At 43.8% G+C, this 19,163-nt stretch overlaps 1 protein-coding gene across 1 annotated transcript in view; it reads right to left on the bottom strand.

Moving 5' to 3' along the window:
- Positions 1–1,581: 1,581 nt before the first annotated feature.
- KIAA1143 (KIAA1143 ortholog) overlaps positions 1,582–19,163 on the bottom strand; it is a 34,750-nt gene continuing 17,168 nt past the window's right edge. Inside the window, exons 2-3 of the mRNA XM_078663525.1 lie at positions 6,515–6,662; positions 1,582–2,364 (exon numbers count right to left, since the gene is read on the bottom strand). Of these exons, the coding sequence (XP_078519651.1) occupies positions 2,153–2,364; positions 6,515–6,662 (360 nt within the window). The 3' untranslated portion in view covers positions 1,582–2,152. The remainder of the gene's footprint in view (positions 2,365–6,514; positions 6,663–19,163) is intronic.

Below are 19,163 nucleotides of genomic sequence, written 5' to 3'. Positions count from 1 at the left end.
TTCTGTCTTCACTGCTGCTTGCCCTTCTATTCTACTTGAGTCATCAACTTTAGCTAACTCTTCCTGAACTGGGTCAAAGCAATGTATGTGCTGAGCAAAGGCCTGTAGCTTCTGAAAAGCACCTGGTTAAAGATGTAACTGTTGACTATTTGTGGCTGCTGTAAGTAGCTCTATTCCCCCTCCCACTTTGCTGATTAAGAGATTACTCATCTGCCCATGTCTGGCTGTAACTATTTCTGTGTATGCTTGTAACTTCTATTTGTAACTACATGCTTACTCTTCAACAAACTCTGTATATAAGCACCATGGTCTGTGTATTCAATGGACTACCTCCTGGAACACTTGAGGGTGTTGTATAGACGTAGTCCCACTAATGAGTGATTAATAAACGTGTTCTTTGAATTCCAGCTTCAGTGTCAAACTCTATATTGTTGGTCTATGGACCCGTGGACAAGATAAGGGTCAACCCTGCACCGGTGTGCTCATTAAAAGGCACATTCCCACAAGGTTACCTATGTTTTACATTTTTTGAAACAACTATCAAATATCTACCCTTAGACCAATCATGGGAAAGTTTAACCAGCTTCTCAAATGTAAACATTCAGAGTAACAACTGTAAAGATAAATGTTTGTCTGGTGAGAAGCAAGAGCCAGACTTGAATTATATTAATTTCCCTTGAATTGACTTGCCTTGAAATTCCTTTACAGTCATACTGTAGCTGCCGCTAGTGAGTAAGCAATAAAGGATACATGATTTTAAACTTGCAGTAAATTCTAAAGCAATGTTAGGACAAGGCATCAGTAGAAAACCCTAAAAAATCTAGCCTGTTTGCACTGTGAGTATTGCAATCTTCTTGAGACCCCAACCCACACCAGGGAGTGTATCAACTGAAACTTGTATTGGATTGTTTCATAGAGGGCTAATATGAGGGATCTAGATCCAAATCAACTGTCAGGTTGAAGCAGAGGAGCAAATAGCAATTACACTGCAAAAAGAGGGAAGACTGTGTGAAAAGTGGACAGCTGTAAAGATGTCATACTACAGTCAAGCATGGAAATGACAGTTATAAAAGTTAGCTCAGTCTTCAAGGGTTTTGTCAAAGAAAAAAGTAAAAACACTTATCCTGAAGTCAGAGTTTTATCATACAATAAAACATTCAAATACTCGCAATCTCAAGACCAAAGCAGGACAGGCTGCAAGTTAGCAGAACTGGATAAACGGCAAGTGTGAGGTTCCTTCCATCCATTCATCATGTTAAAGGGTAGCATATTATATGCTCTCTGGAGTGTACCAATACCAATGAGGAACACCATGATTTGAAACATACAAGAAAGAAAGTGTCTAGTCAAAGTATTCGCATTTAGATCTGAATCAGTGGACAAAAGTAGACTGGCGCAGTTCGGTACAAAAACTGTGAAATGATCAGATATCACTAAATGCCTTCAAGAACCTTTGCCGCTAACATAGGTGACATTATGAGATGGAGAGCTACCAAAAGTTCACTGTAGCCTGTTACCTGCCATAAAACATAAAAATTCTAAAAATTAATTTAAAAAAAAAAAAGAAAAACGCCAGCCTGATAGGAGCATTTTGATAATTTATTATGGGTATAAAAATGAACATTTCTTGAGAACTTTGAAGACACAAAAGCAAAACCAATCTGTGCTAAACCTTTCAATGCAATTGAATATTTAAAAAGCAAATTTGTTTTTGAAGAGACAGGCTGAGAAACTATAAAAAAGTATTTTTTCTAAACGAATTGAGGTGTTCATTTTGAATGCATCACTTCACTAGACACACTGGTACAACCAAGAGCATCTGCACTTAAAAATGTGCGAATCTATCAGGAACTGTGCAGCCTCATTTGGCAACACACAACGTTTAAAGTGTACATGAGACTGTAACGTCGCATCGGCCTACAAAGCTCAATTGGTGACCCAATACCTTGTTGCTTAATTTACAACCCTTACATTCTCCAATTTCACACTAAATGTGCTATTTTTGTCTAGAATAAACTGCCCACAAACTTTCTAAAAAGACAGAAATACATTCTTTAACATCTGTACTGTTATGAGCTTTGTCACACAAACATCTTCTAGAGAGAAACACATGCAATAATAAAGAATTGAATCAACACATTATGTACAAAATCTAATTCTCCTCCTCTTCATCGCCAAATGAGAGCAGGTTGCTATTTCGCACTTGCTTCGGTGTGCTGTTAGCAGCCACCAAGTCCCTTTTAGCTTTCTTTTCTTCTTGCTTTTTTTTCTTGTTTGAGAAAGAAGATAACCCCGAAGACTGCTCCTCAGTAGAACGTTTGACCGGTTTCCGAAACAATATCTTCCCATCAGGAGGAATTTCATCTAAGGAAATTATTATTATTAGAACTGCTCATCAAAAAACCAATGGACAAAACATGCACTTTTTGTGAATTACATTATCAAGAATAGCCTGAGGCCACAAATGACACAGAAGCCCGCCAAGGTGAAAACGGCGTTATATTAAGCTTCCACAAAACACCTTATTCATTTCCAGTGTGCAGCAGGGGCCTAGATTTCAGCTTCGAGGAGCAGTACACACAAAACAATCACACAGACCTATAACAAGCAGATGATAAGCACTCAGTAATGATTTGTGTGAACAGGTGAGGTGATTGGTAACATTAAAAAGCATGCCCACCCTTGAGTGTACGGTTTCTGCACATTCAGACACTTCACTTTTCATTAATAGAACACCTGCACAACACTAAATTTTCCTTAACCTTTCACTTACATTCATTGAGACCTATGTGATCCATTGTGATTTTAGAATCTGAAACTTAAAACTCTAGTGACATATTTTTTAAAGCACTGGATAAATATATTCAAGTATACAAATACCCACTAATGTCTTTCAAAGCAAGTAGAACGGTTTCATGCCGTACGTCAACTACAGGAGTAGAATTGGTGATGTTGAAAAAATAAAAAAAAACTACACCATACACTGGACATAAAATATAACGTTTATTTCAGAAATCTGAAGGATTAAACTAGTCTGAAACAATCAGACCTGAAATTGGTAAGCGGGGTTCATGCACTAATCCAAATTTGAAAAAGCAACTTGATTCTGTATTGTTCAGTACAGTATGGATTCTCACACCACGCACATAGAAGTGCACATGCAGCACTCACTCGTTTAATTATTGGTTGACTTTAGAAGATGCTGAATGCAACAGCCTGGAACACACTGTCATAAAAGCCAAGTCTCTAAGTAAGAGGGCAATTTACCCTTCTACTGAAGGGTCCACGCTGAGGAAGATTTGCAGCAGCCATTTCTTAACCTGTTCCATGCGTCGGACGGCCCCCGGCCAGTCGACATCACAGTGGGCGTGTGGGAGGACGGCCGGGGGACGTCCGAACCTCGCCCACACATTAATTCACCAGCACTGCAGCAGAATTCGCGCTGCGGTCAAGGTGTTAAAGGCCACAAACATTCACTTCTACGGTGGAATTGTCCTAGCAGTATATTTAAGTTTACGCTGTTTTTCAGCAAACCAAAAATGTTGAACACATCCCTCATTATTTAAGGTACTGCAGCAACAAGCTATGGAAGTGTTGTTAGGTCCATCAGTGCATAATTTGTGAAAATAAGACTGCCAGTGCACAAAGCTGTACTCAGATGCCCACGGCTGGCACAATTAAATGTCTGCATGCTGAATACCAAGGCTGTATAGCCTTTAATCCACCTCAGGCCTCTTTAAACCTCTACCAGGCTCTTCCCTGCCCTTTATTTCACTCTTACAAGTTGTTGCTTTCCCGCTTTGTGACAGGTTTTCAGTCTCGCTTTCATTGTTTTTTCCTCTTTTGCTCTTGGTCATTTTTTGCTGCTCCCCAAAAATTAGTTTTTTTAAATCATTCTGATATAGTAACTGTGAACTCATTTTTGTTTTTATCTATGCACATTGAATCACAATCTTCACCTAATGCACTGCAGGAGCAGATTTTCATTTCACACTAAGAAGCAGACTTTTATGTTTCTTTTGTATAATTCTGATATGCAAGAATTAAATACATCAAAGAAATGTGAAACCAGACACGTGTTTTTGTCATTTATAATTTTATATTTTTCAATGAAAAGATATTTAAAGAGGGTTCTATATCCTCTTTTAACAATGACAATAGTGATGGTATCATGACAGGAAAGCAGGCTACAAGTGAAAATTCAAACCTTCTAAGTAGACTACAGTCACAGATTAGTTGTTCTCTGTGACTATTTCGGATCCATTAATTACTTCCATATTAACCTTGAGGGATTAATCTTAGTAATTAGTTTTGTCTCAGAAATAGAATCGAGATGTTAAAATGGAGATCAGAAAGCCTAGCTTGAGCAAACCTTCATAATTCTGAAGACGGAAATTATTTAATGTTTAGTAATATTCATGTTCCTGGATTTCCTGAGGGTTGTGAGAAGGAGTACTCTATGCAATTTCTGCAAATAAATATCGCCTAAAATGTTATCCTTGCCACAAGGTACAATAATAGAAGTTGAACAAGCACACCACACTCTTGCACCAGTCCCCTGGAAGATGAAGCTCTTTCATTACGCGATTTCTGCACTTTCAAGTTTCAAGTGAACGAGTTGGTGACGTGAAAGTTAGATAGAAACAGAATATTTTCTGGCGTGGAGTGATGATCTGACCATTAGGTTTTTTTAACTGATGTTATTATGCTTTAGGAAAACCTTTGGTGTAAAAGGATAGGGAAGCTTGCACTCTGAAGATGGGTATCCATCCGGTCATTGATTCCTGCGTGATAAATAAAGTACAGGCATATATTTCTTGGAACCTGCCACATGGAGTGCGCCGTTTTTGGCTATTATTGAGGCAAGGTATGCTCCATTGTCAAAATGGTATGGTTCATCACTGATTTGTAATTTGTGCAATAATGGCCTGCTAGATGTTAATCATGTATTATTTATTTGCCGAGCATTAATATTGTGTCGACAAAAATGGATGAGACTAATAGTCTACAGCTATCTATTCTTTCGGCCTCAGCACTAATTGATTCTCTTTATGAGCTGCCAAATAAAATGTTCCGTTATAGAATTTTTAACTTTTATAAGTGTTTTTTAAAACATGTACTAAGGCTCATTATGTATGCAGGGTGTAGCTTCAAATACTCGTTTTTTATGCTATGTTATTTACCTTCTACACTTTTGCACAAAGGCTATTTTTATTCTATTTTGTATTATATATTCTATTGCTATGTTTTAATCTGAAGATTTTTTATAATGTTGAATTCCGCTTAGGAGTCGCTGATGCCTTGTTGGGTAGGAACATTTTCTGTGTTAATTTTATTATCAAAATACAATCCTTATTATTGTGTTGTTGATTTTTCAGTTTATGTGGACCTCCATGGAGTTCCGTAATCATAAAATATATACATTGATTGGTGTAAAAAGGACTTTAGGTATTTCTTAAATGCTTTCCAGTCAGAGAAGAGATGGATTTAGTAGCACTACAGAAGTGATTAATGATCATGACGGGTGTGACATTTATAATTGCAATATTTATGCTCTGAATTTCAGTCAGAATTGCTTTTCTAACATATATGGGATAAGCTCTATTCCATAGCTTTTGCGTTGATTATAATGTGTGATTTTATTGCTATACTTGAAACACATTTGAGGCGTTCTCTTGCTCATTCTCCTCCCCACACTAGCAATTTCAAAATGCATTATTTTCCCATATCACATTTATTAAATTTCTAATGTTAAAAAATGGGATTGTGGAGAAATTGCTAGCTGGAAACTCACACCGATACTCATGTGTAATATATTTAGCGTCATGCGTGGTCACAAAACACTGTGTTTGGTGCCCTAATGGGTATCCTATTGTTCTCTAGAAGAGACTGAAGACAAAGTTATGAATAATTTTAGCAAGCAACGGTCAGTCAATTAGATTAAAATATTTCTGCATAACAAATTAAACAAATGTTACTATATACAAAGAAATAAAGGAACAGTAGTTGGGTGCTGAGAAACTGAAGAAAAGTAGAACGAGGACAGTGTAGTGATCAGTGTATCATATGGGTCACAAAGAGGTGAATTGTAAAATGGATGATGAAGAACAAACAAACGAAAAGGCAATGTTCGACTGACAAGTTAAATAGTTGTCTAGAACCCCAGAAATTTTGAGGAGCTGTATCCAATAAGTCTACTATCTCAAACAAGCCAAAGTTAGAACAATGTAAAAAACAAAAATTATCTCAGAACTGCCAATATTTCAACCGTTCAGAAAAACTATTTGAACAGGGTCTTAATCAAACTAGCATTTGCAGATGTCAGCCTCATAAGGTCCAACAAAGAGGACTAGATTAGATATTAAAAAGCAATATCGGTGCAGGAGTTCAATATTTATAATTCTGAAATATTTATAACACTTAAACGTGCACAGTGAAGTATAACTGGCGTGGTGGGCAGTATGAGGGGAAAAAACCTTAAAACCGAAATGAAAAGAGAGTGGAAACACTGCACCTGATTTTTCATCTTTCTTAACCTGTAGTTTTAATTCTTTTACTTCCTCTGCCGTCAGGTCACCTTCCTTCAGCACTACAATCTGTGGCTCTTCATCTTCTTTGTCGCTATCATCACTATTGTCTCCGGGAGCAGGAAGTTCTTGTCGCTAAACAAATAATAAAAATCATGCTTACTGCTAAAAACAGATAAAGAAGGTTAGAGCACCTCCTTGGAATTAAATATAAGTACACATCACTGAGACGAGTATACAATCTATGGCAATTCAAATGTTTCTCAGAAGAGGCTTATAGATGAGCATAATAAGAAAATTATCAATAGTTCTTAAATAAAAAACAAAGTAATTTCAAGCATTTGAGGCAAGCAATATAGCTAAGATGATCCTTAATCAAATAGCCAACAGGTGTTACAAAACAGAGTGAAGGGTAAGTGAGAGATTGACTTCCCCAGGAGTATACACAAATGGAGTAAAACTATTCCTATGACTCTAGCTACCACGCGTTAAGGACTATGAGCACATCGCTTAGAAAATGAGCCAACGTACTACTTTCAGCAATAACGTTTTTGGAAGTGAGGAACAATTTTGACAGGAGGGAACACATGGAGGAAGACAATCTCTGCAAAAAAGTAGTTAAGGTTACAGCATGTTTACTTAAAATCTAAAAACACTAAACTTTGCCAAATTATAATTCCAGCCTCCTCCGTATACTGCTCACATCACTAATGACTTCTCAAATGACACTGATGACATCACACATGACCTCACTGGTGTGTGAATACTTGGGACACGTGCAAATGTATCTATAGAGAAATCAATATGAACATTTCAAACAATGTTTTAAGCGTGCCTGTGAAAGCTTATTTACTGCCAAGCCATTTCCACATGCCATACATAGCGTGTAAGGAAAAAGGCCATTCAAGTTGACAAAATATAGTAGTTGGCGTTGGTTAACACCGCCAATTTCGCAATCCTGGGGGAATCTGAATCTTCATTTGGACAATTCCGAGGATACTGATATGACGAATTTTGTAGGGGACCTTGCAGCTTGCCAGCTGGTGCAACTGGTCTCGGGCCCAACACATATTGCTGGGCACCTGTAAGACCCAGTTTTTTCTAATATACCCTCGATTACAGTACACGCGCCCATCACTATGGGATGGACGGACCACTTCTTGGTCTCGATGTCACTCCATGGCCCACTCTCTGCTCAGGCTGAGGATCAGACAACCTCCCTTAAAACGCCCCTTGCACAAATTAAACTGGGAGCAATTTGATGCCTGGCACTTGGCTACCTGTCCGAGCTTGCCAGAGGACCCCAATGAGGCCCATAGGGTGTTTTCTGAGTGGATCAGCCAGCCGTTAGAAAGCCTAATCCCTAAGAAATGGTTTGTCAACCGTAATGCAAAAATGCGACCATGGTATAAGTGCGAACTTGCCGATATGCGCAAGGGCTGTAAGAGGCTGGAGCGGATATGGAGAAGAGACTTTAGTCATGCAGCAGAGGATATCTATCGGGCGGCAATTAAGAGGTATCATAAGGCCATACACCGGGCACAAGCGGCATTTTACTCCAATCAAATCCGCGAGAGTGACAATCCATCTAAGAGCGTTTTCTCAATACTCGCTGGCCTGCAATCCCGGGACTCCATTTCTGGGTCGACTATTAAGTCTAATGAGCAGTGCGAGGACCTTGCCACCTTTTTTGTTAAAAAGGTGGAAGACATCTACAGCTCCTTTCGGGCCACACACAGTAGCATGCCGGTGGCACGGTACTGTCAAAAGGCTAATACCCTAGATACCTTCCTGCCAATCCCGGTCGAGCAGCTGTTAGCACTTTGCAGTAGGATTAAGTCAGGATCCCCCGCTGATCCGCTTAAAACAGACCAATTCAGGAAAGTACTCCCTACAATCTTACCCTCCCTGAGTCAGGTGATAAACGGGTCCCTTGCCATGGCCACCGTGCCCAGGGCATGGAAACAGGCCAAGGTAATTCCCCTGCTTAAAAAACCTGCGCTCAATCCGGCCAAACCAGAGAACTAACGCCCTATTTCTTTGCTCCCTGGGCGGCAAAGATCACGGAGGCATATGTGAACTCCCTCCTATCGGATTTTCTGACCATGAATAACACACTTGATCCCTCCCAGAACGGCTTTCGACCTGGTCACAGCACGGAGTCTACCCTCCTGGCCGTGACAGAACATCTCTGGTCGGCATTGGATGCTGGGCAAACGTCGGCACTGATCCTGCTGGATCTGAGTGCCGCGTTTAACACTGTGTCTCATGACATACTGCTGGGACGCCTGGAGGAAGTGGGAATTACTGGCTTGGCCCTGGAGTGGCTTGCCTCATTCCTCCATGAGCGGTCATTCCTGGTAACAGTCCCCCGTTTGCCTCTGGCAAACACTCTATTAAACAAGGGGTGCCACAGGGTTCCTCCCTTAGCCCCCTGCTATTTAATATTTATGTTCAACCGCTGTCTGCAGTAGCCCTTAGCAGAGGTCTGACCATGGTCTCCTACACTGACGATACACAGTTGGTAGTGGGACTCTCGAATAACACCGAGCGGGACGCCTTTAAGTTTCAGGGCGACCATGTGGTGGTAGCCGGGTGGAGACTGTCAATGGTCTCATGCTGAAATCTAACAAGTCAGAGGTATTGTTAGTGGGAAATGGACCATGGTCAGTGGAGTGAACTCTGGTGGCCAGCTAGCCTGGTCAGGGCCCCCTCCCCTAAGCAGGCAGTGAAAAATCTAGGGGTATGGCTGGACTCATCCCTAAACTATCGAGTCCAAACCAAAAAGGTGGCAGGGACCTGTTTTGGACTTCTATGGGGGCTCAGATCCCTGCTGGGCTTCTTTGATGCATCTACGCATCAGGTTATCATTCAGGCGTCTGCATTGTCCAGACTTGATTATGCCTGTTCTCTATATCTGGGGTCCAATAGGCGGAGGTCTTGAGTCTGCAAAGGGCACAGAACGCAGCAGCAAGAACCTTTCTAGGTTTGCGCAGGCCTCGTTCTGTGTCCGAGGCCATTCGCCGTCTTCACTGGTTACCTGTGGCCAGGATTATTGAATTCAAAGCCTTATGTATCTCCTTCAAAGCCTTGAAACTGACCACCCCCTCTATTTTGGCCCCCGCTATTTTTTGCCATACGTCCCCTCACGCCATCTCTGCTCACAGGGTCATCACTTGGTGGTGGTTACCCGGACACGAAGAGTTGTGGCCGCTCTTTTCGTAGTAGAGCAGCCATCTTTTGGAACGCACTTCCTGTGCATATCTGTGGTCTTAGCATTCAGGAAGGCCATCAAGACTCACCTGTTCCCTGCACCATAGTCCTTGTCCGTTCCATATGCTTGTCAGCCTTTTCTGGGTATTAGTGTCGGGACGCCCCTTTGCTGGGGCAACTGTAGCGCTGTATAAGTCGCAGTAACATAACATAACATAACATAACATTCACCAATACGAGTGACTCGTTTGCTTACAGTACAATATTTTACCATAGTTTGTACTTATTTCAAGACTCTACAGTGCAAGTTGGCCTCCACTTAAGCCATCACTGGTACAGTTAGAAAAACAGGTGATATTGAAAAATGCCTGAATTCATTTTAGTCTCTTGTAAGTACGGTGGGCTGCATTTTAGTCCACTGTTTTTGCTCGCTATGCCACTAAAGACAGACCATCCACATGCAAATCAAGCTTGATCTTTATTCCATAGAACACTCCAGTCCGAACAACCAGCCTAGGTACATCACAGTCCACTTCTTTTTTGTGGAGTTAATTTTTTAATGCCTGCTTAAAACATTTTAATACAATTCTTCTCAAGAATGTCCGAAAGAGGGTATCACTAATAAATCTATGGTAATTTTGTAATATTCTGTTCAGTCAGAGCCTCTCCAGGCATTTTAACACTGTCTAGATATTTAGTGTTTAGCCTTGGTGGATACATTTGGATGATTCTTTTATCAAGTACGTTGACAGCCTCTTAACAGACTCAACTTTGACTCACTGGTTCAGGAAGATATTTTTGGGTGAAAGTGCTAATTCGAGGAATCCAGGCCACAGACGGAACAGGAAAGATTGTCATGATAGGAAGCTTTTAACGCAGTAGATGATTTTTTGTGCAGCATTAAAGCGATGGATTGAGGGGAGGGTGGGACTCTCAGAGCTTGTAAGGCTCTCACATTTGATGGCACAAACGAAAACAAAATTGCCATTAATGAATGTAGTCACGAACTGCACTACCTTTACTCATGGGCTAAGCTACCATTACTTATTGGCTGCGTCTGCCTAGTATGTCTAGTTCTATACCAACACTTAGCATCTTCAGGTTGCAAGTGCCAGTCAGGAGAACAGTAACGTTTGATAAGAGAGAACTAAAGAAGATTAAATTCAGGGTTCAGGATCAACCTTATGGTATTAGCAGCTAAAGCATGAGGATCGGGAAAGATGGAAACCATCATTACTACATTAGTATAACTGTTCACAACGATCATCAAGTTAGAGTTTTTGATACAAGTCATGGAATATGTACTTTAGTAAAGGCTTCGGAGGCTGGCAGTGCAGTGCAAAAAAAAGCACAGATCTATGGTTTTGTCTCCCATTTTTGTACAATGGAATTCGACAATTAAAAAATAACTGCTTGCATAAATTAAGCTACCATGCAAATGATAACAAATGTACATAGCTGTGATCATCTGCCACATGGGCGCCTCATGGCTCATTGTCAGTGAAATTGCTCTCCCACCCTCGCAGCTCCACCATTAAGTGAGGTGCCCCTGCCCCTGCACTCTTGAGTGTTGGTGATCGAGGCCCTCCTCCACCCGCAGGTTTCCTTGCGCCTCATCCCTGGTGGTCCAGTGGACCTCTGTCTCCTTTCTTTCTTTCTGCTCCTTCACTCGTTTTTCTCCCCTTTCTATCTTTCACCTTTTTGCACCTCTGTTCTTTTGCGCCTTACTTCTGCCCATTCCCCTTTCTCTCCCTCTGCTCCTTCACTCGTTTTCACTCGTTTTTTCCCCTTTCTATCTTTCACCTTTCTGCACCTCTGCTCTTTTGTGCCTTATTTTTGCCCATTTTCCCTTTCTCTCCCTCTGCTCCTTCTCTCGTTTTCACTCGTTTTTTTACCCTTTCTATCTTTCACCTTTCTGCTCTTTTCTGCATCTCTGCTCTTTTGTGCCTTATTTCTGCCTATTTTCCCTTTTTTCTTTATCCCTTCTTTCCTCCCTTTACCTTTCCCCGCCGCTGTAGCCCCCGCGGCCCCTCCCCCCCAGCACGACCGGCCCAATCCAGCTCCCCTCCCCGCTCCCGCCTCCCAGCTGTCCAGCCCTCCCCGACCCCTACTTAATGGCGGCCACTACTGCGGGCGCGCCGCTGGTGCACCGAAGGCGCATCAAAGGCAAGCACGTCTGCGCCCGTCTGCGACCCGTCCGCGACCAGCACCAGGAACCCTGGACCTCCGCCCCGCCAACGCTACGACCCAGCAGCACTCCACGCACTCAACCCAGGCTGCAACAACAACTGCAAGCTAGCATCACCAGCCGACACCCATGGACCCTTCAGCTGTCACCGCTGCCGGCACACCTGCAGCACCCCCAAGAACACGGATCCAGCACAACCCGCCCACAAGAACACAACCGAACTGAAGACCCTGCAATGCATCCTCCTCAACGTCCGATCCCTCCACAAATACGCCACAGAAACCTGGGACCTCCTCGACAGCACAACCCCAGACGTAGCATTCTTCACCGAAACCTGGACCAACACCACCTCTGGACTGGACATCGCCATCGCCATCCCCCAAGGATACAAGATCTCCAGGAAGGACCGCCCCATCCACCCAGGAGGAGGAATCGCCATCGTCCACAAATCCAGCCTCCGCCTGAGCACACTCCCTGACGAGTCCACAGAACTGATGGAACACCTTCACTTCAAGATACTGGCCAGCCCCACCGCCGCCCTCCGAGGAACCCTCATCTACCGACCCCCTGGACCCCGCGGACCCTTCGCCAACTCCATCACGGACATTATCTCCCCGCAGGCCATCGCATCCACCAACTACACCCTGCTGGGAGACCTCAACTTCCACCTCGACAATCAACTGGACCCCAACACCACATCCCTCCTGGACGACCTCCACAACATTGGACTCTGCCAGATCGTGACCGAGCCCACGCACTCAGCAGGACACACCCTCGACACCCTCTTCACTACAGGAAACTCCATCACCTTCAGCCACACCACCGAACTCCCATGGACCGACCATCGTTGCGTCCACTTCACCTTCAGAACACCCACCATCCACAGACACCAGCACCTGCTTCCACAAAGAAACTGGACCAAAATCACCGATGACCAGCTCACCTCCTCACTCAACAACTCCACCCCAACCATCCCGGAAAACGACGACCCCAACACCGCAGCCCGAACCCTGCATAGATGGATCTCGGACAGCACCAACACCATAGCCCCCCTCAAGAAAAACAACAATACCCGTGCCAAGAAAGCCAGATGGTTTACCACCGAACTTCGAGAGTCCAGGCGCACATGCCGCCGCCTCGAAAAGGCCTGGAGAAACACCAAATCCACAGAAGCCCACAACAACTTCAGAGCCGCCACCAACGCCCACCATCAACTCATCAGAGAAACGAGGAAAAAAGCGATTGAAGACAGAATCTCCACCCACGCACACAACAGCAAGGAACTCTTCAGCATCATCAAGGAGTTCGCCGAACCCACCAGCGAGTCTACCGACATCCCTCCCTCACAAGACCTCTGCGACAAACTCAGCATCTTTTCCCACCACAAAATCAAGAGCATCTACGACAACTTCGACAAAGACAACCAACACACTGAACCCTCACCAACCACCCCCGACACCCGGAAACCAGCGATTGATGACTGGACAGCCCTCACCACCGAAGACACACTGAAGACAATGAAGTCAATCCACTCAGGGGCCCCCACGGACCCCTGCCCCCACCACATCTTCAACAGAGCCGCCAACACCATCGCACCCATGCTCCGCCAAACCATCAACCGCTCCCTGGCAACCGCCTCATTCCCCGACGACTGGAAACACGCCGAGGTCAACCCCCTCCTAAAGAAACCCTCAGCGGACCCCACCGACCTCAAAAACTACAGACCCATCTCCCTGCTCCCGTTCCCAGCGAAAGTCATCGAGAAAGCCATCAACAGCCAACTCGCCACATTCATAGAAGAACACAACATCCTCGACTCCTCCCAATCCGGCTTCAGAAAAAACCACAGTACGGAAACCGCCCTCCTCGCCGCAACAGACGACATCCGCACCTTACTGGACAAAGGAGAAACAGTAGCCCTCATCCTCCTCGACCTAGTCTCCCACCGCACCCTAATACGCAGACTCTACGATGCAGGAATCCAGGACAAGGCCCTCGACTGGATCTGCTCCTTCCTCTCCAGCAGGACGCAGCGGGTCAGACTCCCCCCTTTCCTCTCGGACCCCACACCTATCACCTGCGGAGTCCCCCAGGGCTCCTCCCTCAGCCCGACGCTCTTCAACGTCTACATGGCTCCACTTGCCCCCATCGTCAGAACCTACGGACTCAACATCGTGTCATATGCAGACGACACCCAGCTCATCCTCTCCCTATCCAACGAGCCCAACACCGCCAGACGCAACTTTCGAGAAGGCATGGAAGCCGTCGCCAAATGGATGAAAAACAGCTGCCTACAACTATACACCAACAAAACAGAAGTACTCATCATGGGCCCAAACCCCGACGCCTGGAGTGACACCTGGTGGCCCACCGCCCTCGGAAACCCGCCAACCCCCACAGACCACGCACGCAACCTGGGAATCATCCTAGACTCCGAGCTCAAAATGGACCGCCAGATCAACTCTGTCTCATCTTCCTGCTTCCACACCCTCCGCCTCCTTCGTAAGACCTTCAAATGGATCCCCCTCGAACACCGAAAGACAGTCACTCACGCCCTGGTCACCAGCAGACTCGACTACGGCAACGCACTCTACGCCGGAATAAACAAAAACCTCATCCGCAAGCTACAGAACATCCAGAACGCCGCCGCAAGACTGGTCCTCAACCTGCCAAAACACTGCCACATCTCCCAGCACCTGCGCACACTCCACTGGCTCCCCGTCGAGGCGAGAATCACCTTTAAGATGCTCACCCACGCACACAAGGCCCTCCACGGCACCGGACCAGCATACCTGAACAGCCGACTCAAATTCCACGCACCCCAAAGGACCCTACGATCAGCCCAGCTTTCCTACGCTGTGGTCCCCCGCACCAGAAAGACCAGATCGGGAGGCCGCTCCTTCTCCTTCCTCGCGGCCAAAGCATGGAACGCCCTTCCGCTCCACCTCAGACAGACAACATCACTCCCCATCTTCGCAAGAAACCTCAAAACCTGGCTCTTCGACAGACCCCCTCCTTGATGGAATGGAACCTGCACCCCCCCATTCCCCCCCCCACCCCTAGCGCCTTGAGACCCTTACGGGTGAGTAGTCGCGCTTTAACAAACTCCTGATTGATTGATTGACCTTTATTCGGGACAATTTTGAAAACCATGTATTCCTTGGCTAGATAGAAGTGAACCTTGTTTCTTGTATAAAGGTTACTCCAGCTTTTGAGTGAAATGCAAAATGCACTAGACAGTATGAAATGCCTGTGATATTCCAACAACAAGATAGAAATAGGATAGGAATTGATAAGAGTCAAGAAGTGGAGCAGTTCATCACAGAGCAGCTGCTAGCCAAGACCAATTTAAAGGAGTATTGGAACAATTGATGCTATCGTACTCATCAGAGGCATAAGACTTCAATGAATCATCACAATAGAATTCAACATACATGTTTGAGCCAGTTCTTTCAATATACATTGGGTTGTAATCAAAGGTTACATTTTCTGAATGTTTGAGGTAACACATAAAAATGCTGCAATTTTGAATGGTCTCCCCAATACTTTGAATAAGGCTTCTTTTATACAAGTGAACTTTTGCTTCTGGATCATCGAATGAAGGGAATAAACATAGCCAATGGCTTGGTTTTGAGCTGTATACTTAAATCATAGGCCCTGAACTACAATAAAGTAACATTTGACTATTTAACTTTTTATAAAAGGAATACAAGTTTTTTAAGTGATCAGTATAGAGTTAAATAGTAGCTAATAATTGGATCTAAATATTGCAAGTGTAAATGTGTAGTTTAGTGCAAAAGGAACAAAACTTGAAGGCAGGAAGCGTCTCAAACCACCAGGAAATCATTTTGGCAGGAGCGATCCGCCACTTTTGCCAAGTAAGTCAAGGTTTCTGATTTTCTACTGGTTTGCAATAATGCTTTACTTCAATTCCTTTCAAACCTAATGGTGTGAAAGGGAGTTAATGGTCGAATGCTTAGGTGTTCAACAATCAAATTTCTGTACATTATCTGTGTCCATTTTTTTCTATTTTAGTCTTTAGTCTATTGAAAATAGGGGCAAACTGGCTCAATACTTGTATGCTGACACAGCACTATCAACCATGAACTAAATGTTAATAACTCTTTGGTGAGTTAAACTCCAACACCAGTGTTCACAACAGCTAAGCTATTTATCGCTCTACTTCCTTTCTCCTTGTTTTAACAAATGTTTTCCTTGTTTACATTTTGTAAATGTTTGTCATTTTCCCTCTGAGCTTCTCTTAATTCATTTTCACTGCATAGTGTATACCTTTTAGAGGGTGTTTTCTACACTACTTCCATTTTTGCAACGATGCCTTGTCACTGTCCATAACAATATTCACTAATGTTAAACCCTTAATTTAACACGAATGGTTATCGTTATAGACAATGACAAAGAAAATTTATATTGTGTACAAACACTCAATGAAATATGGCCATTGCACTGAAAATGTGTGATTTTGAAAGAATTTAAGGCAAACACAATGTTTATTTTGGGATTAAGTAGGAGCAAGAAAGTGCAACCCGGGTAGTGTGTTTGTGGGACTGTTTGTCAAATGACTAACAGCTTGGTATATTAGGTATCTTGCCCAATTACATTACAGCCAAGCACACTGCTCACCTGAAAGATAAATGAATGTGTGCTATTGATTATTAGAGCTCTCTCTCTCTTACTAGCCTCATCGTAAGCCATTTCGTAAGTTGGATCAGTATTGGTATTGCAATTAATACTAAACCTTTTGTGCTGTTAAACATAAAAGATAGAGTGATGAACTGGTCTACGGGTAAAGTCACATACATTGATAACTTGCCAGGATTCAGGGGATGCTTTATTTTGTGAAGAGTATTCTGTACCTCATTTATTTCAGATACCAGTGAGTCCGGAACAATGGCATGGAATGTGACATGGTTGCTCTGCGTTTCGTATAAGGTAACCAATAAGGTCAGAATAAAGTTCATCACCTCAAGAAGTACGTGGTAAGATATAATTAGGTAATACCCAACAACCATCCAGTTCGGAGCTTACGGATACAGAACTGTAAGAAGGTGCAGTCACTTTACTTACATAGAAGCAGTTAATACAGATCAAGAATCTCGTGTCATCCAAGGATCAGACTGTTATGTCCCCCTAATGGACCTTCAGGTTTGTGTCTCCTGTAAAACCATCAGTTTCAGATTGCGAAGCAGTAAGAATAGGTGCCGGGTTAACTGATGTGAGTGATTGGAGGTCGAGTTAGTGATTTTGTGTTGCTTGATGTCTACTTGGACACTAATGCAAAGAAATGCTTGATCTCTTTCTTCCTGAGTTGCTTGAAAATATCGGTGGGTGGGTACAAGATGTGGAATCTGTGTGGAATAAAAAACTGATATGTCAGAATGTGTGAGGCATTAGCATAATCACATATATAACAGTAAAGGCATATTGAGCAAAGAGTACTCTATTGTTAGTCACGCTCAAGCCTCTCCAATTCTTATTACCTTGCTGAACTGAATGTTGTGCTTTCATAAAGAAGGGATGTATTGGCTGAATAATGGCTTGTTTCTGTGTATGGCCTGGGGTGACGTGGTCTGCTAAAAGACTCAATGCCTCTCCAGAGGCCATATGATATTCCCAGTTCTCTGTCCCCTTCTATTTCAGTGGTTATGGCTGCCGTCAACTGGAGATGCAGCTTTGTGTCAAAGTCAAAGATGTACAGATAAGCGACTTGGATAGTTGAAATACCGCTGGCAAAGGGTTGTGCTTTGCATACACTGTTGGAGCCAGGTTTCTTTTTTGAGGCACTACATTTAGCCTAGTGCCTCAAAAAAACCACAAAAACAATGGCCCTTTACCCTGCACTTCACAGGCAATGCTGGGAGAAGTAGTAGGCAAGCAATGTGTTATTTCAAGAGATGAGAAAAACTAACCCTACATAAGATATTGAAGGTTAACAGCAGATGCGACCTTTGTATGGTCCTCAATTAGGTTCAAAACTCCAGTATTAAAGTCAGATATAGCAACGCTGACAGACCAAAGAAAACATAAATCAGGTGGTATTGTACTAAAGTCAGTTGCATGCTGCACTCATACTCCCTTTCTTTTGCTCCCAGTAGCACATTTCCACCACTATCTGAAACCTCTAAGGGCAATAACTAGCTAATACTCTGCTTCCTCTATGAAGAGATGCAAGCGGCTGGGGACACAAACTGCACTAGGCTTAGCATTCATGCCCTGTGTCCGTTAGGCAACAATTCTCCAGCCTTCATCCACACAGCCGCTGAGATGTGAGGTACTTGCTCAACATGTCTAGAGGATCACCGACAGCATAGTAATGTGGAGAAGTGTGGCTCAATGGTTAGAGTGGCTGATCCTGATGCAGAGGTCTGGCCCGGGACCAGGGTTCAATTCCCGCCTCGGCGGTTCATGGGCTCAATTTCCTCGGACCTGATAATTTTCGCCTCGGTGCCTATTCTAATCATGGGTCCCACTCTGCAACTCTGGGCAATAGCTTGCTTAATCTACACAACGGCCCCAACAGCGCTGGGATACCTGGCTTCACCTTGGGGATGCCCAGGAGTGGACATGTCACAGGGAAATGCCAGGAAGGGTTCCACAGCGGTATGCGTTACAGCGCCAGGACACCCCAGTTGGGGTATAAGTGCGCTTTACAAGTACAAATTTCATTTCATTTTCAATTTCAGTAAAGAGCCCCAGTAGCAGCACATCAGACAAAGAGTGCATGCATGCAGGGATAGCAGAAGCACCACAGACAGCTTCGGCAGCAAATGCGAAAGAAACATGTAACTGATTTCTTGAACTTACCAACAACAGTAAAAAGATATTTGCTTGCAATAATGCATACTTCACCGTCCAACTCCTTTAACCATTTGTCTTGGAGGAAGCTTATTCCAAATTATTCATTCAATGTAACTAATCAGATGGACTTAACATTTGTAATCTTTGGGGCGTGGCCAAGCAACATGGCTGACAGGACGTGATTCCTTGAGCTGCCAGCTGGACAGATCCTTTAATCCTACCCTATCCAGCTGTAAACATCCTGTAATTAGTGCTAAATATCGCAGGCTGATAGCAGACACCAACCTGCTCCAGCAGAAACACGCTGGGCCCCTAACGGCCACCATTATGAGAAACGGCCTGTGAGCACGGCATGAACCCTGTGGGGTGAGGACCAACCCAGCAAAAACTGCTGTTGGGAGGGTCGGCCTGTGAATGCG

The sequence above is a fragment of the Lissotriton helveticus genome, chromosome 10, assembly GCF_964261635.1.
Source record: "Lissotriton helveticus chromosome 10, aLisHel1.1, whole genome shotgun sequence".
Classification (NCBI taxonomy): Eukaryota; Metazoa; Chordata; class Amphibia; order Caudata; family Salamandridae; genus Lissotriton; species Lissotriton helveticus.
Note: the sequence above shows the minus strand (reverse complement) of the source record. Positions and strands in the feature narration are given on the sequence as shown.